We start from the raw sequence: 21,543 nt of genomic DNA, 5'->3' as shown, positions 1-21,543 counted from the left end.
CTCTCACTGAAATAGTTCAACACCTACGCCCTGCTAACTGCCCATCTGACGGCATTACATCCCATCTGTTTAAGGAGGTTTTCAGCTCAGTTGGGTCTTTTATTCTGTTTCTTATTAACTTGTGTCTCACCTCTGGTTGCGTCCCAGCTTCCTTCAAGCATGCCACAGTACAGCCTGTTTTAAAAAAGAAAAAATTGGATCCCTTGGTCCTTTCTAATTTCAGGCCAATTTCCAAACTCCCGTTTATCTCCAAGGTCTTAGAGAAAGTTGTTTTTAACCAACTGCAAGAATTCCTAACTGCAAGAATTCCTACATCAGGCAAATGTTGGTGAACAATTTCAGTCTGGTTTTAAGTCCCTTCACAGCACCGAAACAGCTCTTTTAAAAGTTTTTAATGACCTTCTTTTAAACCTTGATTCTGGTAATTGTGCACTTTTAATGCTGCTAGATCTCACAGCAGCATTTGACACGGTAGATCACACCATTCTCTTGTCACGCCTCGAGCACTGTGTGGGCATTAAAGGTACTGCTCTAGAATGGTTTAAATCCTACCTTGCAGACAGATCATTCTGTGTACAATTAGGGCAGTTCTCCTCCTCAGTGGCCCCCCTGACCTGCGGGGTCCCCCAGGGGTCAGTTCTTGGCCCGTTATTGTTCTCCCTTTATATGCTACCCCTGGGGTCGATATTTAGGAAACATGGCATCACTTTCCATTGCTTCGCGGATGATGTGCAGGTATACCTACCAGTGAAGGCCACCTCCAAAGAATCCTTCCATACAGTGTTTAATTGCATGGCAGACATTAAAACATGGATGGACCTTAATTTCCTAAAATTAAATGAAAACAAAACAGAAATCATTCTATTTGGTCACCCTGACCTGGTCCAGGTCCTTGCCAGTTCCCTTGGCCCACTAGCACCCTACATAAGTTCCCAGGCTAGAAACCTTGGTGTTATTATTGATGGGGCGTTCAAATTGGACAAGCAGATCAGTTCTGTGGTCAAGGCCAGCTTCTTTCAGCTTCGGCTCTTAGCCAAGGTCAAGCCCTATCTTAGAAGGGCTGATCTTGAAAAAGTCATGCATGCTTTTATTTCATCACGTTTAGACTACTGTAACTCCCTGTATGTCGGCATCGGCCAATCTGAACTAAACCGTCTGCAGCTTGTGCAGAATGCAGCAGCCCGGCTCCTAACTGGGACAAAGAAACGCGAGCATATAACACCGGTGCTCTCCTCCCTTCACTGGCTCCCGGTTAAGTTCAGGATTGATTTTAAGATTCTTTTATTTGTTTTTAAGTCTCTGAATGGATTGGCCCCAGAATACGTGTCCAACCTTATTAATGTACACCGACCCCCCAGAGCCCTGAGGTCATCTGACCAGTTGGTTCTGGACGTTCCCCGATCCTTCCTTAGAACCAAAGGCGATCGAGCCTTTGCAGTTGCGGCTCCCACATTGTGGAACTCTCTGCCACTTTCTGTGCGGTCTGCTACGAGCCTCGCTACTTTCAAAACGCACCTTAAGACCTACTTGTTTACTCTGGCCTTTGGCTGAGTTAAGTCACTGTATTTTGGATTTATACTGTATTACTCTTCTCATGTGTATTGCTTATTTGTTCATTTATTATACTGCTTTGCTTGTATTGCTCGTTGTATTGCTGACTTTTATCCTGTAAAGCACTTTGGCTGGCCTCCGGCCTTTAAAGGTGCTATATAAATAAAGCTGACATTGACATTGACATTGACATTGACATTGACATTGACAAACATCTACCTTTATACTGAAGGAGCTTTAATACAAACATCTACCTTTATTTTGAAAGAGCTTTAACAGAAACATCTACCTTTATTTTGAAAGAGCTTTAACACAAACATCTACCTCTATTTTGAAGGAGCTTAACACAGACATCTACCTTTATTTTGAAGGAGCTTTAATACAAACATCTACCTTTATTTTGAAAGAGCTTTAACACAAACATCTACCTTTATTTTGAAGGAGCTTTAATTCAAACATCTACCTTTATACTGAAGGAGCTTTAATACAAACATCTACCTTTCATTTGAAAGAGCTTTAACAGAAACATCTACCTTTATTTTGAAGGAGCTTAACACAGACATCTACCTTTATTTTGAAGGAGCTTTAATACAAACATCTACCTTTATACTGTATGGAGCTTTAAGTCAAACATCTACCTTTATTCTGAAGGAGCTTAACACAAACATCTAACTTTATTTTGAAGGAGCTTTAACACAAACATCTACCTTTATTTTGAAAGAGCTTTAACACAAACATCTACCTCTATTTTGAAGGAGCTTAACACAGACATCTACCTTTATTTTGAAGGAGCTTTAATACAAACATCTACCTTTATTTTGAAGGAGCTTTAATACAAACATCTACCTTTATTTTGAAGGAGCTTTAATACAAACATCTACCTTTATTTTGAAAGAGCTTTAACACAAACATCTACCTTTATTTTGAAGGAGCTTTAATTCAAACATCTACCTTTATACTGAAGGAGCTTTAATACAAACATCTACCTTTATTTTGAAGGAGCTTAACACAGACATCTACCTTTATTTTGAAGGAGCTTTAATACAAACATCTACCTTTATTTTGAAGGAGCTTTAATACAAACATCTACCTTTATTTTGAAAGAGCTTTAACACAAACATCTACCTCTATTTTGAAGGAGCTTAACACAGACATCTACCTTTATTTTGAAGGAGCTTTAATACAAACATCTACCTTTATTTTGAAGGAGCTTTAACACAAACATCTACCTTTATTTTGAAGGAGCTTTAATTCAAACATCTACCTTTATACTGAAGGAGCTTTAATACAAACATCTACCTTTATTTTGAAAGAGCTTTAACAGAAACATCTTCCTTTATTTTGAAGGAGCTAAACACAGACATCTACCTTTATTTTGAAGGAGCTTTAATACAAACATCTACCTTTATACTGTATGGAGCTTTAAGTCAAACATCTACCTTTATTCTGAAGGAGCTTAACACAAACATCTACCTTTATTTTGAAGGAGCTTTAACACAAACATCTACCTTTATTTTGAAAGAGCTTTAACACAAACATCTACCTCTATTTTGAAGGAGCTTAACACAGACATCTACCTTTATTTTGAAGGAGCTTTAATACAAACATCTACCTTTATTTTGAAGGAGCTTTAATACAAACATCTACCTTTATTTTGAAGGAGCTTTAATACAAACATCTACCATTATTTTGAAAGAGCTTTAACACAAACATCTACCTTTATTTTGAAGGAGCTTTAATTCAAACATCTACCTTTATACTGAAGGAGCTTTAATACAAACATCTACCTTTATTTTGAAGGAGCTTAACACAGACATCTACCTTTATTTTGAAGGAGCTTTAATACAAACATCTACCTTTATTTTGAAGGAGCTTAACACAGACATCTACCTTTATTTTGAAGGAGCTTTAATACAAACATCTACCTTTATACTGAAGGAGCTTTAATACAAACATCTACCTTTATTTTGAAAAAGCTTTAACACAAACATCTACCTTTATTTTGAAGGAGCTTTAATTCAAACATCTACCTTTATACTGAAGGAGCTTTAATACAAACATCTACCTTTATTTTGAAGGAGCTTAACACAGACATCTACCTTTATTTTGAAGGAGCTTTAATACAAACATCTACCTTTATACTGTATGGAGCTTTAAGTCAAACATCTACCTTTATTCTGAAGGAGCTTAACACAAACATCTACCATTATTTTGAAGGAGCTTTAACACAAACATCTACCTTTATTTTGAAAGAGCTTTAACACAAACATCTACCTCTATTTTGAAGGAGCTTAACACAGACATCTACCTTTATTTTGAAGGAGCTTTAATACAAACATCTACCTTTATTTTGAAGGAGCTTTAATACAAACATCTACCTTTATTTTGAAGGAGCTTTAATACAAACATCTACCTTTATTTTGAAAGAGCTTTAACACAAACATCTACCTCTATTTTGAAGGAGCTTAACACAGACATCTACCTTTATTTTGAAGGAGCTTTAATACAAACATCTACCTTTATTTTGAAGGAGCTTTAACACAAACATCTACCTTTATTTTGAAGGAGCTTTAATTCAAACATCTACCTTTATACTGAAGGAGCTTTAATACAAACATCTACCTTTATTTTGAAAGAGCTTTAACAGAAACATCTACCTTTATTTTGAAAGAGCTTTAACACAAACATCTACCTCTATTTTGAAGGAGCTTAACACAGACATCTATCTTTATTTTGAAGGAGCTTTAATACAAACATCTACCTTTATTTTGAAAGAGCTTTAACACAAACATCTACCTTTATTTTGAAGGAGCTTTAATTCAAACATCTACCTTTATACTGAAGGAGCTTTAATACAAACATCTACCTTTATTTTGAAAGAGCTTTAACAGAAACATCTACCTTTATTTTGAAGGAGCTAAACACAGACATCTACCTTTATTTTGAAGGAGCTTTAATACAAACATTTACCTTTATACTGTATGGAGCTTTAAGTCAAACATCTACCTTTATTCTGAAGGAGCTTAACACAAACATCTACCTTTATTTTGAAGGAGCTTTAACACAAACATCTACCTTTATTTTGAAAGAGCTTTAACACAAACATCTACCTCTATTTTGAAGGAGCTTAACACAGACATCTACCTTTATTTTGAAGGAGCTTTAATACAAACATCTACCTTTATTTTGAAGGAGCTTTAATACAAACATCTACCTTTATACTGTATGGAGCTTTAACACAAACATATACCTTTATTTTGAAGGAGCTTTAATACAAACATCTACCTTTATACTGAAGGAGCTTTAATACAAACATCTACCTTTATACTGTATGGAGCTTTAAGTCAAACATCTACCTTTATTCTGAAGGAGCTTAACACAGACATCTACCTTTATTTTGAAAGAGCTTTAACAGAAACATCTACCTTTATTTTGAAGGAGCTAAACACAGACATCTACCTTTATTTTGAAGGAGCTTTAATACAAACATTTACCTTTATACTGTATGGAGCTTTAAGTCAAACATCTACCTTTATTCTGAAGGAGCTTAACACAAACATCTACCTTTATTTTGAAGGAGCTTTAATACAAACATCTACCTTTATTTTGAAAGAGCTTTAACACAAACATCTACCTCTATTTTGAAGGAGCTTAACACAGACATCTACCTTTATTTTGAAGGAGCTTTAATACAAACATCTACCTTTATTTTGAAGGAGCTTTAACACAAACATCTACCTTTATTTTGAAGGAGCTTTAATTCAAACATCTACCTTTATTTTGAAGGAGCTTTAACACAAACATCTACCTTTATTTTGAAAGAGCTTTAACACAAACATCTACCTCTATTTTGAAGGAGCTTAACACAGACATCTACCTTTATTTTGAAGGAGCTTTAATACAAACATCTACCTTTATTTTGAAGGAGCTTTAATACAAACATCTACCTTTATTTTGAAGGAGCTTTAATACAAACATCTACCTTTATTTTGAAAGAGCTTTAACACAAACATCTACCTTTATTTTGAAGGAGCTTTAATTCAAACATCTACCTTTATACTGAAGGAGCTTTAATACAAACATCTACCTTTATTTTGAAGGAGCTTAACACAGACATCTACCTTTATTTTGAAGGAGCTTTAATACAAACATCTACCTTTATTTTGAAGGAGCTTTAATACAAACATCTACCTTTATTTTGAAAGAGCTTTAACACAAACATCTACCTCTATTTTGAAGGAGCTTAACACAGACATCTACCTTTATTTTGAAGGAGCTTTAATACAAACATCTACCTTTATTTTGAAGGAGCTTTAACACAAACATCTACCTTTATTTTGAAGGAGCTTTAATTCAAACATCTACCTTTATACTGAAGGAGCTTTAATACAAACATCTACCTTTATTTTGAAAGAGCTTTAACAGAAACATCTACCTTTATTTTGAAAGAGCTTTAACACAAACATCTACCTCTATTTTGAAGGAGCTTAACACAGACATCTACCTTTATTTTGAAGGAGCTTTAATACAAACATCTACCTTTATTTTGAAAGAGCTTTAACACAAACATCTACCTTTATTTTGAAGGAGCTTTAATTCAAACATCTACCTTTATACTGAAGGAGCTTTAATACAAACATCTACCTTTATTTTGAAAGAGCTTTAACAGAAACATCTTCCTTTATTTTGAAGGAGCTAAACACAGACATCTACCTTTATTTTGAAGGAGCTTTAATACAAACATCTACCTTTATACTGTATGGAGCTTTAAGTCAAACATCTACCTTTATTCTGAAGGAGCTTAACACAAACATCTACCTTTATTTTGAAGGAGCTTTAACACAAACATCTACCTTTATTTTGAAAGAGCTTTAACACAAACATCTACCTCTATTTTGAAGGAGCTTAACACAGACATCTACCTTTATTTTGAAGGAGCTTTAATACAAACATCTACCTTTATTTTGAAGGAGCTTTAATACAAACATCTACCTTTATTTTGAAGGAGCTTTAATACAAACATCTACCTTTATTTTGAAAGAGCTTTAACACAAACATCTACCTTTATTTTGAAGGAGCTTTAATTCAAACATCTACCTTTATACTGAAGGAGCTTTAATACAAACATCTACCTTTATTTTGAAGGAGCTTTAACACAGACATCTACCTTTATTTTGAAGGAGCTTTAATACAAACATCTACCTTTATTTTGAAGGAGCTTTAATACAAACATCTACCTTTATTTTGAAGGAGCTTTAATACAAACATCTACCTTTATTTTGAAAGAGCTTTAACACAAACATCTACCTTTATTTTGAAGGAGCTTTAATTCAAACATCTACCTTTATACTGAAGGAGCTTTAATACAAACATCTACCTTTATTTTGAAGGAGCTTTAACACAGACATCTACCTTTATTTTGAAGGAGCTTTAATACAAACATCTACCTTTATTTTGAAGGAGCTTAACACAGACATCTACCTTTATTTTGAAGGAGCTTTAATACAAACATCTACCATTATTTTGAAGGAGCTTTAATACAAACATCTACCTTTATTTTGAAGGAGCTTTAATACAAACATCTACCTTTATTTTGAAGGGGACACTAGGTACCTGTCTGTCTGTCCAGACTGGGGGACAGAGGACACTTTGTACCTGTCTACCATAAGTTAGTGCCACTTAAAGCAGATATCAGTGGAATGTTTTTGTTAATATAAGTCCTAAATAGTCCTATTTTCCGTCAGCAATCACTTACATGAAGTATTTCAGCCTAAACACGAGTCTCTCCGTCACTCTGCTCTGCTGTAACCCGAGGAGAAAATTTTCCTTGTGGGATACAAGTGTTATCCAATGAGGAGAGAGAACGGCATGAAGGGCTGTGTGTGCAGCCAAGGGATGCGCGTGAATGTGGTGACGTAGCACGAGGACCAATTGATGCCTGACAAGGGCGGGGGCTGCTAACTCATGGTGCGTTCAAAGAAACTCGTACTTTGTGTTTTTCCTTCCTGTGAAGTCATACCAGTTCGATCTGGTACGAGTTCACGGGTCGGAAGTTACGAGTGGCCGTTATAGGGAACTTTCACAGACAACAGGATGGTAAAAACACGAGCTACGGGTTACCTGGAACGCTACCAAGTCGTAGTTGTGACTTGAAGCTGTAACTTACGGTTTCAAAAGCCTGCCTTGAACGCAGCATTAGCCGAAACGGCCGTGAAGCTGATATCTGCTTTAAGATTACAAGTAAAGCATACTTAATCAAGATATCTTTTTTAACTCAAAATATTTAGTCAACATTAATTAAAATTTTTGATGTAATCAGTTTCAACAATTTTTTTGAGTTAACTGAACTTATTAGGGTTTACAGTGTAAGAGGTCTAATGTTTTTTTTAATCATTGCTGTTCCATATATGCATTATTGACAAAGTTTTTCTGAAGAATTTTTTTATTGAGACCGGTTACTTTCATAATGGTCAATAACATATTCAAACCAACTCAGTCATGTTATAAGTCAATATCAATCTAAGATGATTTAACAGTACTTCATTCAACACAGTAGCCAGGTTAAAAGTAGTAGACAGAGAACAGCAGTGCCACACAAACTTATCAAATATCAAAATCTTTATTTTCACCTTGAAAGAGATAACACATTTCATCAGAGGCAACAAGGAAAAGAAACTTACAAACTGTAGTAAACATATAACAACATTTCATATCAAAAAAGAAACTTAGAACAGCCATACAAATTTCATCCAAGGCAATTAGGTAAAAACAACATATCATATCAAAAAGAGACTAGGGTTAGGGTTAGGGTTAGGGTAACCCTATCTATCTATCTATCTATCTATCTATCTATCTATCTATCTATCTATCTATCTATCTATCTATCTATCTATCTATCTATCTATCTATCTATCTATCTACGCTAAGCCTTTTGCCAGACCAGTGCAGAGGCAGAAAATGTCTCTTTTTCTCCACGTTTCTGTCTGCCTCAGACTGCGGGGCCCCTATCGCCGTGGTAACCACCTGGAGTTGCCGTGGTAACCAGGCCAGAGCTCGTTAACTTCATAAACAATCCACCTAGCTGGATTAAATGTTTGTAAACACAGACACACAGCTGCTCCGCCAGAAATGAAGCGGTGGTTCTACTCAGTGGAGCAGCAGAAGTAACAGGATGCAGAGCACTGAGCAGCATATTATTTCTGTTCTAATCAGCAGAAAACCATGGAAAACAGCTGGCTCTGGGGATTACTTTTCACTAATAAGATTGAACATTACTGTTGGTTGTATTTTGTGAATGGAATATTTATTTATTTATTTATTCTCTCTCTGACCTGATATGAATTGATTCTCTGGTTTATATATTGATCAAAATTATGTTTCAAATGAATTATTTCACTCGTACGCCGTGTAATAGGCGGGATAATGTTCAGTAAGTTATTGATTAAATGCACTGACACTAGTGAAACTATCAATTGCACCTACCAAACAGATACACTGAGTGGAGCGGGCGACCGGTCCAAGATGGCGGCCCCACCGCTCGTCAGCGCCAATAGGCCCAGCGTTCGATGCGGCGTCTACTCTTTATATGTCTATGGTCACACACACACACACACACACACACACACACACACACACACACACACACACACACACACACACACACACACACACACACACACACACACACACACACACACACACACAGGTAACCTAATATGATTACAGCTCCTCCATATCAGTGCTTATAGAAAGATGATCATGTGTCTGTCTGATCAGCTCTGTCTTGACCTTAAGATCGTTAACACAAACATATACCTTTATTTTGAAAGAGCTTTAATACAAACATCTACCTTTATACTGAAGGAGCTTTAATACAAACATCTACCTTTATTTTGAAGGAGCTTTAATACAAACATCTACCTTTATACTGAAGGAGCTTTAACACAAACATCTACCTTTATTTTGAAGGAGCTTTAACACAAACATCTACCTTTATTTTGAAGGAGCTTTAATACAAACATCTACCTTTATTTTGAAGGAGCTTTAATACAAACATCTACCTTTATTTTGAAGGAGCTTTAATATAAACATCTACCTTTATTTTGAAGGAGTTTTAATACAAACATCTACCTTTATACTGTATGGAGCTTTAACACAAACATCTACCTTTATTTTGAAGGAGCTTTAACACAAACATCTACCTTTATTTTGAAGGAGCTTTAATTCAAACATCTACCTTTATTTTGAAGGAGCTTTAACACAAACATCTACCTTTATTTTGAAAGAGCTTTAACACAAACATCTACCTTTATTTTGAAGGAGCTTTAACACAAACATCTACCTTTATTTTGAAGGAGCTTTAATTCAAACATCTACCTTTATTCTGAAGGAGCTTTAACACAAACATCTACCTTTATTTTGAAGGAGCTTTAACACAAACATCTACCTTTATTTTGAAGGAGCTTTAACACAAACATCTACCTTTATTTTGAAGGAGCTTTAATACAAATATCTGCCTTTATACTGAAGGAGCTTTACCACAAAAATCTACCTTTATTTTGAAGGAGCTTTAACACAAACATCTACCTTTATTTTGAAGGAGCTTTAATACAAACATCTACCTTTATTTTGAAGGAGCTTTAACACAAACATCTACTTTTATACTGAAGGAGCTTTAATACAAACATCTACCTTTATTTTGAAGGAGCTTTAACACAAACATCTACCTTTATTTTGAAGGAGCTTTAATTCAAACATCTACCTTTATTTTGAAGGAGCTTTAACACAAACATCTACCTTTATTTTGAAAGAGCTTTAACACAAACATCTACCTTTATTTTGAAGGAGCTTTAACACAAACATCTACCTTTATTTTGAAGGAGCTTTAATTCAAACATCTACCTTTATTCTGAAGGAGCTTTAACACAAACATCTACCTTTATTTTGAAGGAGCTTTAACACAAACATCTACCTTTATTTTGAAGGAGCTTTAACACAAACATCTACCTTTATTTTGAAGGAGCTTTAATACAAACATCTGCCTTTATACTGAAGGAGCTTTACCACAAAAATCTACCTTTATTTTGACGGAGCTTTAACACAAACATCTACCTTTATTTTGAAGGAGCTTTAATACAAACATTTACCTTTATTTTGAAGGAGCTTTAACACAAACATCTACTTTTATACTGAAGGAGCTTTAATACAAACATCTACCTTTATTTTGAAGGAGCTTTAATACAAACATCTACCTTTATTTTGAAGGAGCTTTAATACAAACATCTACCTTTATTTTGAAGGAGCTTTAACACAAACATCTACCTTTATTTTGAAGGAGCTTTAACACAAATATCTACCTTTATTTTGAAGGAGCTTTAATTCAAACATCTACCTTTATTCTGAAGGAGCTTTAACACAAACATCTACCTTTATACTGAAGGAGCTTTAACACAAACATCTACCTTTATTTTGAAGGAGCTTTAACACAAACATCTACCTTTATTTTGAAGGAGATTTAACACAAACATCTACCTTTATTTTGAAGGAGCTTTAATACAAACATCTACCTTTATACTGAAGGAGCTTTACCACAAACATCTACCTTTATTTTGAAGGAGCTTTAACACAAACATCTACCTTTATTTTGAATGAGCTTTAACACAAACATCTACCTTTATTTTGAAGGAGCTTTAACACAAACATCTACTTTTATACTGAAGGAGCTTTAATACAAACATCTACCTTTATTTTGAAGGAGCTTTAATACAAACATCTACCTTTATTTTGAAGGAGCTTTAACACAAACATCTACTTTTATACTGAAGGAGCTTTAATACAAACATCTACCTTTATTTTGAAGGAGCTTTAACACAAACATCTACCTTTATTTTGAAGGAGCTTTAATACAAACATCTACCTTTATTTTGAAGGAGCTTTAATTCAAACATCTACCTTTATTTTGAAGGAGCTTTAATACAAACATCTACTTTTATTTTGAAGGAGCTTTAACACAAAAATCTACCTTTATTTTGAAGGAGCTTTAATACAAACATCTCTCATGTCCTTAGTCTCATGACCTTAGTCTCATGACCTTAGTCTCATGACCTTAGTCTCATGACCTTAGTCTCATGACCTTGAGGAATTAGGCTACTTCTGCCTCTCTCACCATGGTGGCGTAGAGGAGCATGTTGACTTGAACTTCCCCGCTTTCTTTGTCCAACTTTGACGCCACCTGAAAGCGGTTGAAGCGCCGGTGCCACATTGGCCATTCAAGTCAAAATATTTTGGAGGTCCCAGCTTCACCATTCCTTACTTTGTGAGCATGAAGTGGGCCGCTTCTGACACCATGTCATGCACATACGTTTAAAAGGAGAAACTTGACCGTGTTTTACTGCAGAATGAGCTGCTAAACTCACGTTATTTAGCCACAGCTAACAGAATGTACACGCTTCTTACTGCTAAGAATAACCACACTAATGACATCATTCAGCTGTGACTATGGCAACCTGTAGTTACTTGTCACAAAAGGAAGAAAGGGGGAAAGAGGGGAACCGGGGCTATTACATGGTTCAGGGTTACCTGAGCCAGTCCTAACTAAAAGTCTGTTATAGAGTAGCCTGGAGCCAGGAGCCTGGTAAAGCCTCCCAGTATGTTTTTAGAAAATACTGGGAGTCACTATCAGACTTATTGGGAGCGAAATGTTCTAGCAGGATGATAAGGAACTATCAGGTCTTTCAGATAAGATTATCTTTATTAGAGATTTACAACTGCTTTATATCATTAAACATTAAACAGGCCACAGCAGAGTTCCTCGCCTGTTTAGTTGAAATGGAGCAAAGAGCAGCAGATTAATTGCTCCAGGTAAGATAACAGCGTCACGTCCAACAGGTGAGTCACAGTTTAAAGTTTCAAAGTTGAACTTTGAACCAACAGTTGTGTCGCAGCTTTATTTTCTCCCGTGAAGGTAACGTGAACAGTTTTAATGTTTTGCTTGTTAACAGCTGTCATTACCTGACTTCTTTCTTCTTCAGCTTATCGTTGTGTTGTTGCTGCTGTTGTTGTGTTATTGTAATGTTCCTGTAGCTGAGTCAGAGCTGTAACTGTAAAGTCTGGACCGACAGAACCGTGTCCTCCATGTTGTGTGGTTGTTGTCGGTAGAAGAGCACTTTGAGATCGTGCCGATGAAAAGTGCATTACAAATTAAATTTATTATTATTATTATTATTAAGAGCAGAAGCAGAGTCAGTGGATGGTCAGTAGTAGTTGAACACAGAGTGGTTCTTTGTGTGCAGCTCCACTTCCTGATGACTGGAGGCAGCTTTACCTGAATCAGCCTGTGGAGGAGGCGGAGAGGAGCCGCTGCTCTCCCGCTGTCTGAGCCACTAAACGCGGCCTGAGCTCGTCTGGACAGCCGCTGGAGAACAGCTGGGACTTTGTCTGTGGTGAGTGGTCTGTCATCAGATTTACACTGCAGGACTGATGTGGACTCAGTGTGGCGGGCTGAGGGGCTCACAGGGTTTTTAAGGCTCTATGATGTTCAGAAAGACAGTGAACACTGCATCAAATGAGTCAGAGGCTCCTGGTTCAACAGCTACTACAGTCTATTGGTTAATATTAGTCTGATCAGTGCTGACTATACTGAATATTGAATGTTGTTGACTATCGCTGATCAATACCAATCACTTCAAGTAACTGAGTAGATTTACTGCAGTACAGTTGTGAGGTACTTGTACTTCCCTTGAGTATTTTCACAACACTCTGTGTTATTGATTAATGGATAAAAATGATCAATATTGTTGTGAAGAACCTTTTAGAGCTGCAACAGTTGCTCAATCAACATTTTTCATGCAGAAATTTTCAGTTTTCAGGCTCAAAACTGAAGATTTCCTTGTTTTCTCTGTTTGATTTGACTGTAAACTGAATATTTTTGTCTCTTTGTTGCTGTGATGAAATAGACATGGCCTCAGACTGAGAGGAACTTGAACGCATCATTTGTCTGTATTTTGTGACATTTGATGGAGCAGACGATGAATGGATGGACAGAGACAATAAGTGTCAGTGGCAGCTGGAGAGTTTTTTTCTCTATTTGAATTTCCAGTGTGAGTGAAATGAGTGAATGTTGTGATAGTGGAGCTGTGTGGTGAAATAAGTCTTGGCCCAGTTGTTGTGTGTGTAATAATCAGCTGTAGCTTGTTTGATCCAGTGGTTTTCTACAGGGACGCTGTCCACACAGAGACTGTGTCACATCAACTCAGTGGATCTCAGTCCTTGTGTGTGTCAGTGGATGGAAACAGTGGTCCATGGATCATGTTGCTGGGCTGCAGCTTCATGACGCCATCTAGTGGACTGGTAGTAGAAGTACAGCAGCTGATGGCAGCTTCCTCTTCCTCACTGCTGTGTGACTGCATTCAGCTGACACTGATATGAAGCAGAGGAGAAGAGCCAATCAGTGGAGGAGCAGCTGGAGACATGATGGACATGTGAGCTGCTGTGCAGATGAATGATGTGTGTTTCCTCTGCAGGTGAAGCTACAAAGTGTGTGTGAGCTGATGTGGATGTGAGCTCAGCAGCATGGATCAGTGTGAGGACAGAGAGGAGGGAGCCCCTCCCTCTAAAACCAAGAGCCAGACCACAGGTCAAAGGTCAGATGAGCATCTCTAACTGTCCATGACTCAGATCACTGCTCCATCATTATTCACACTTAAAGCTCTGTGTGTGTTGTGTTCAAGGCCAGAGCAGCAGCACAAGCCACAGTCTGCAGGACCTGGACCAGGATCAGGCTGTGTGTCCATGAAGAGCAACTTCTCCATGGGTCGTCCTATTAACTTCAGTGGATCTGTTGATGGAAGGTCAGAATTTAAAACAGAAAGATGATGTTTATTAAAAGTTTGAAGATATTTTTCATCGGTTTTTCTCCAACAAATTTATCAGTTGTGTTGTTTCAGGATCCAGCAGCAGAGACCAGACTCTCCTGGACCCAGCTCTCTGTCTTTAAAGAGCAACGACTCAAAGGACTTGATCATTAACTTTAAAGGAGGACGTGGATCAGCTGACCAGATGTAAGCTGTAACTGATAGTCAGACTCAGGTTATTGTAGAAATGAACCAGTTTGTATGACGTGTTGTTGGACCAGGTCTGAAACCAAAGTGTCTCTGTCTGTTGTGAACGTCCTCAGGGGACATATAAAGTCCATCTTGTATTATCTCTCTGTCCTGATGTTGACTTGACACTGATTCCTCCACAGAGTGGACCAGGAGAGCTCAGAGGTTCCCAGTGGTCAGTCTGCCCAGCAGCATCAAACACACCTGGACTCCATATTTACGGTGAGGACATGTCCAACAGCTGCTGTTACATCTGTTGTGTTCACCATCATCTCCATGCTGCACTTTGACACCAGTGGATTGTCAGTCTGTCAGGTTTTAGTTTGATGCTGTCACTCATAGAGTTTCTGTTTCAGCTGCTGGAGGAGAACATGGTCACTTTTGTCAAGAACGAGCTAAAGAAGATCCACAAGCTTCTGAGTTCAGATTACCCAGAATGCTCAGGGAGTCAGAGGGAGGATGAGGAGGTGTTGGATGGTGAGGATGAAGAGCAGAGGAGCATCAGAGAGGCATTAGTGAAGATCACAGTGAACTTCCTGAGGAGGATGGAGAAGGAGGAGCTGGCTGAGTGTCTGCAGAGCAGTAAGGGGATTTCTCTAAAGATTTAACATGATATAGTCATTATTTAGAGGAATTTAAATGTTATATTTTCTTATTGATCTTGTTTCTTATGTTTTTATTCAGAATATTTTGCTCCAGTTTGTCGACGTGAACTCAAGTCTGCCCTGAAGAAGAAGTTCCAGTGTGTGTTTGAGGGGATCTCTAAAGCAGGAAACCAAACCCTTCTGAACCAGATCTACACAGAGCTCTACATCACTGAGGGAGGGACTGGAGAGGTCAATGATGAACATGAGGTCAGACAGATTGAAACAGCGTCCAGGAAACCAGACAGACCAGAAACAACCATCAGACAAGAAGACATCTTTAAAGCCCCACCTGGAAGAGACCGACCATTCAGAACAGTGATGACAAAGGGAGTGGCTGGCATTGGGAAAACAGTCTTAACACAGAAGTTCACTCTGGACTGGGCTGAAGACAAAGACAACCGAGACATACAGTTCATATTTCCCTTCACCTTCAGAGAGTTGAATGTGCTGAAAGAGAAAAGGTTCAGCTTGGTGGAACTTGTTCATCACTTCTTCTCTGAAACCAAAGAAGCAGGAATCTGCAGGTTTGATCAGTTCCAGGTGATCTTCATCTTTGACGGTCTGGACGAGTGTCGACTTCCTCTGGACTTCCACAACACTGAGATCCTGACTGATGAGACAGAGTCCACCTCAGTCAACGTGCTGCTGACCAACCTCATCAGGGGGAAACTGCTTCCCTCTGCTCGCCTTTGGATAACCACACGACCTGCAGCAGCCAATCAGATCCCTCCTCAGTGTGTTGACATGGTGACAGAGGTCAGAGGGTTCACTGACCCACAGAAGGAGGAGTACTTCAGGAAGAGGTTCAGAGATAAGAAGCAGGCCAGAAAGATCATCTCCCATATCAAGACCTCACGAAGCCTCCACATCATGTGCCACATCCCAGTCTTCTGCTGGATCACTGCTACTGTTCTGGAGGAGCTGTTGAAGACCAGAGAGGGAGGAGAGCTGCCCAAGACCCTGACTGAGATGTACATCCACTTCCTGGTGGTTCATCTAAAACTGAAGAAGGTCAAGTATGATGGAGGAACTGAGACAGATCCACACTGGAATCCAGAGAGCAGGAAGATGATTGAGTCACTGGGAAAACTGGCTTTTGAGCAGCTGCAGAAAGGAAACCTGATCTTCTATGAATCAGACCTGACAGAGTGTGGCATCGATATCAGAGCAGCCTCAGTGTACTCAGGAGTGTTCACACAGATCTTTAAAGAGGAGAGAGGCCTGTACCAGGACCAGGTGTTCTGCTTCGTCCATCTGAGTGTTCAGGAGTTTCTGGCTGCTCTTCATGTCCATCTGACCTTCATCAACTCTGGACTCAACCTGATGTCACAACAACAAACAACATCCAGGTGGTCTCAAGTGTTTGGAGACACATTGACACCTTTCTACCAGAGCGCTGTGGACGAGGCCTTACAGAGTCCAAATGGACACCTGGACTTGTTCCTCCGCTTCCTCCTGGGTCTTTCACTGAAGACCAATCAGACTCTCCTACGAGGTCTGATGACTCAGACAGGAAGTGACTCACGGTTAAATAAGAAAACAGTCCATTACATCAAGAAGAAGATTGAAGAGACTCCCTCTGCAGAGAAAAGCATCAACCTGTTCCACTGTCTGAATGAACTGAATGATCGTTCTCTAGTGAAGGAGATCCAACAGTCCCTGAGATCAGGACGTCTCTCCACAGGTTATCTGTCTCCTGGTCAATGGTCAGCTCTGGTCTTCATCTTACTGTCATCAGAAGAAGATCTGAACGAGTTTGACCTGAAGAAATACTCTGCTTCAGAGGAGGCTCTTCTGAGGCTGCTGCCAGTGGTCAAAGCCTCTAACAAAGCTCTGTAAGTGTAGAAATGGATGTACATAGCTACATATACATATGGATGTATATAGTGTATATTTTCTAATCCTTGTGTTATATTACTTTTTTATGCCCTTTAATTATTTGAATGTCTGCACTACTGGATACTTGAATTTCCCTTGGGATCAATTAAATAAAAGTCTAAGTCTAAGATAGTTGGACATATGTATCATATAGACACTTCTCTGTTTTCAACAGGGCAGAACATACATTAATTTCTTCTTTAATTCCTCATGATCATCTCTTCAGACTGAGCAGCTGTAACATCTCAGAGAGAAGCTGTGAAGCTCTGTCCTCAGTCCTCAGCTCCCAGTCCTCTAGTCTGAGAGAGCTGTACCTGAGTAACAACGACCTGCAGGACTCAGGAGTGAAGCTGCTGTGTGGTGGACTGGAGAGTCCACACTGTAGACTGGAGACTCTCAGGTGAGGATCCATCCAGCTGTTTATCTGATGCCACTTGAACACAGCAGCAGGTGTTGACAGAGGGTTCCTGTGTGTTGTTGTGTGTGTTCAGTCTGTCAGGATGTCTGGTCTCAGAGGAAAGCTGTGCTTCTCTGGCCTCAGCTCTGAGCTCCAACCCCTCCCATCTGAGAGAGCTGGACCTGAGTAACAACAACCTGCAGGACTCAGGAGTGAAGCTGTTGTCTGGTGGACTGGAGGATCCAGACTGTAGACTAGAGACTCTCAGGTCAGGATCCATCCAGCTGTTTATCTGATGACACGTTGAACACGGCAGCAGGTGTTGACAGAGTTCCTGTGTGTTGTTGTGTGTGTTCAGTCTGTCAGGATGTCTGATCACAGTGGAAGGCTGTGCTTCATTGGACATTTTCTTGTCGCTAGTGAATGTCGAACTGAATAAATCAGTTTACAAATGATGAACCTTTTTATAACAATTTTACATCATGTCTCATGATGTCTCCAAGGAGACGGTTCAGTATCAATAGTACTGTATGTTGCTGTGGTACAGATGTTACAGACACATGTACTTCTCTGATGAAGTACATGTTCATCAGAGTAGTAGAAATAGTAACATGCTATGTCTGGTGACAGTTTGTTTAAGTGTTTGAAGCAGTTCTACGTACAAACAAGTGAAAAAGAAAAAAACATGTTTTCATGTATATTGAACCCATACAGTTTGCCTTCTCTACACCAGATTTTTGAGATTCAGTAGAATATGACTCATTGTTTAAAGAGCAACTAAACCCCTCAGTTTTGGATGACGTGCTCTAAGCTTGAAATTCAAAAAATGCCTTGATTATGGGCGGGACTCAGGAGCACTCTCCGATCCCCCTCCCCCCCTCCCCCCTGCGCCCCATTCACACCCGCGAAATCACACAAAAGAGAAAAAAAAGTAATAAACACACATCGACACTTCTGCTAGCGCTAACGAGCTACTAACGAGCGACTCAGCACTAGTAGCGCGGACACTACTAGGAGAGGACGCCAGAGCCGTGACACAGCATCTACAGCTGATCCGCCGGCTCGTTAGCTCGTTAACGGCTCGTTAGCGCCGGCAGCACTAACGATTCCCATTCAGGCAGCTGTTAGCAGCCGTTAGCCGCAGCGGAGCAGCTAGAGCGCCTAGCAACCATTAGCCGCAGGCAGCAGCCGGTGCTGATTGGTCGGGGAGCTGGTGGCCGGTGACGAAAGCTGCCTCCAAAACGTCATCTGCCTCGATCTCAGCCAATAGAAAAATTCGATTGTAATAGCCGTGTTTCAACCCATAGAGGGCAGTCACTCTACATTTTTACTACAAAATACACCAAATTGAAATATTTTGACTAAAATGTCAAAAGTTGGACCAGAATCAACCGACAACACTACCTTATACCCAAATATATTTGTTTTCAGCAGAAAAAAGTGGTTTAGGGGTTTAGTTCCTCTTTAAGTGGTAAAATGTTTTCTCAAACTCAACATTTTTTTTTTAGTTGGAAATGTATGTCATGTCTTCAGTTCTTCTGGTCAATTAATTCATATAGTTTGTTTGTGGCGATGATTTGGGGCTGAAGGTAGAAGGAGAACATCTATTTTAAAAATGCAACTAATGGACAAAAATTTGTTCATTTTCATCTGTATGAACTGAACTTTTAACTAGTTCTTGAACTGTGAACTTACACAAACACAGATGTGAGTATTTTTTCCTTGAATTCTTCTTCAGACTGAGCAGCTGTAACATCTCAGAGAGAAGCTGTGAAGCTTTGTCCTCAGTCCTCAGCTCCCAGTCCTCTAGTCTGAGACACCTGGACCTGAGTAACAACAACCTGCAGGACTCAGGAGTGAAGCTGCTGTCTGGTGGACTGGAGAGTCCACACTGTAGACTGGAGACTCTCAGGTGGGAAACCATCAGACTGTTTATCTGATGACACGTTGAACACAGCAGCAGGTGTTGACAGAGGGTTCCTGTGTGTTGTTGTGTGTGTTCAGTCTGTCAGGATGTCTGGTCTCAGAGGAAAGCTGTGCTTCTCTGGCCTCAGCTCTGAGCTCCAACCCCTCCCATCTGAGAGAGCTGGACCTGAGTAACAACAACCTGCAGGACTCAGGAGTGAAGCTGCTGTCTGGTGGACTGGAGAGTCCACACTGTAGACTGGAGACTCTCAGGTGGGAAACCATCAGACTGTTTATCTGATGACACGTTGAACACAGCAGCAGGTGTTGACAGAGGGTTCCTGTGTGTTGTTGTGTGTGTTCAGTCTGTCAGGATGTCTGGTCTCAGAGGAAAGCTGTGCTTCTCTGGCCTCAGCTCTGAGCTCCAACCCCTCCCATCTGAGAGAGCTGGACCTGAGTAACAACAACCTGCAGGACTCAGGAGTGAAGCTGCTGTCTGCTGGACTGGAGAGTCCACACTGTAGACTGGAGACTCTCAGGTGAGGATCCACCCAGCTGTTTATCTGATGACACTTGAACACAGCAGCAGGTGTTGACAGAGGGTTCCTGTGTGTTGTTGTGTGTGTTCAGTCTGTCAGTCTTGTTTAAAAAATGGAACCAATATCCAAAATTAGGCCTAGTCCACACGAACACGGGTATTTTTGAAACCAAACTTTTATGGACCCCGGTTAAAAAATTTTTTGCGTCCACACCACCGGTGTGATAAAAAATAACTCCGTCCACATGAGACTGCAAATCCGTCTCAAACAATGTCATGTGCATTCCAAAGCAGTAGGTGGCGATGTCACTCCTAACAGGAAAGCAGCTGTAACTTGTACAGAGAGAGTGGAGGCTCAAACTGACCGGCACCGCGAGACGAGTCCACGCTACTAACACACCCCGCCGTAATCTCTTGTTTATGACAGATACGAAAATACACAAATACACACATCATAACGATAATCCATCGATCCACTGATTGATTCTGAAAGGCTTCTTTGAAAACAAATGTAAGGACGGGAGGAAGCTAAACAGTGGGGAAGTGACCGCAATTTACTATTTGATAAAAGTCTATTTTCGCCATATCAACATTATGTTTACATATGGTGACCACGCGATTTTGTATTAGTGTCCGCATGTTTAGTGATTATTGATATTCACAGTAGCCATAATAGTCCACTCATATGCGTCCAAGCGGTCAGCGCATGATGATCCATGGGTCAGCGTCGAGAAGCTTGACGTGCTAGCAACAGTAACTAAGGGGGGCGGGGCTTTGTGAAAAATGTCCGGTTTTCCTGTCCACACATGAAGCTGAAACCGGAGTTTTAGAAAAAGTTCACCCTGGACTCCGGTTACAGAAAACTTTGGTTTAGGAGCCGACAACTGCGGTTACGTGTGGACGAAAGGCCAAACCGTGTAGAGAAACACACGGTTTCAAAAATACCCGGCTTCGTGTGGACGGCCCCTTAGTTCATTTTCTTTTTTGTCACTTAAATTTTTATTGACAAATCAACATAAGTAAATACAAATACAATCAAATACAACAAAAGCTGCCTGGGAATACAACTTGTTCTTACTATCTTGTGGGTTAGAGTATTCATCAGTTACTGTTCCTGTCCGATACTGTCTTGAGTCTTGTATAGTGTCCATTTCTCCCATTTCTTGTCCAGTTGAGCTTCTTGTAGCCTCAGTATGTGTGTCAGTTTTTCCATTAGAAATATTTCTTCCACAATTGACAGCCACTGATCTTTCGTTGGTGTTGTTTCTTTTCCCCAGTTTCTAGTGATGGCTTTCTTGCCTGCTACCAGCAGTATTTTGATCAAATAGCCATCACTAGTGTTAATGGTCTCATCTGAAAATTTACATAGATAAAGCACTGAACTGGTCTTCGACACACCATATCCTAATATTTTCCGTAGCTCCTTACTTACTATTTCCCAAAATACAGTTATTTTTTGACAATTCCAAAAAACATGAGAATGGTCTACATCAAAAGATCCACATTCCCGCCAACACTTTTGACGAC

At 39.3% G+C, this 21,543-nt stretch overlaps 1 protein-coding gene across 1 annotated transcript in view; it reads left to right on the top strand.

Moving 5' to 3' along the window:
* Window positions 1-697: 697 nt before the first annotated feature.
* Window positions 698-21,543, top strand: part of LOC311008019 (NACHT, LRR and PYD domains-containing protein 3-like) — a gene marked incomplete at both ends in the record, with an annotated part of 38,480 nt that continues 17,634 nt past the window's right edge. The window contains 11 exons of the mRNA XM_084001451.1: window positions 698-735; window positions 14,280-14,399; window positions 14,795-14,873; window positions 15,008-15,233; window positions 15,336-17,133; window positions 17,403-17,576; window positions 17,668-17,833; window positions 17,932-17,942; window positions 19,312-19,485; window positions 19,578-19,751; window positions 19,844-20,017. Of these exons, the coding sequence (XP_083857577.1) occupies window positions 698-735; window positions 14,280-14,399; window positions 14,795-14,873; window positions 15,008-15,233; window positions 15,336-17,133; window positions 17,403-17,576; window positions 17,668-17,833; window positions 17,932-17,942; window positions 19,312-19,485; window positions 19,578-19,751; window positions 19,844-20,017 (3,134 nt within the window). The remainder of the gene's footprint in view (window positions 736-14,279; window positions 14,400-14,794; window positions 14,874-15,007; window positions 15,234-15,335; window positions 17,134-17,402; window positions 17,577-17,667; window positions 17,834-17,931; window positions 17,943-19,311; window positions 19,486-19,577; window positions 19,752-19,843; window positions 20,018-21,543) is intronic.

Source organism: Trachurus trachurus, assembly GCF_905171665.1.
Source record: "Trachurus trachurus genome assembly, contig: scaffold_81_arrow_ctg1, whole genome shotgun sequence".
NCBI classification, from domain to species: domain Eukaryota; kingdom Metazoa; phylum Chordata; class Actinopteri; order Carangiformes; family Carangidae; genus Trachurus; species Trachurus trachurus.
Note: the sequence above shows the minus strand (reverse complement) of the source record. Positions and strands in the feature narration are given on the sequence as shown.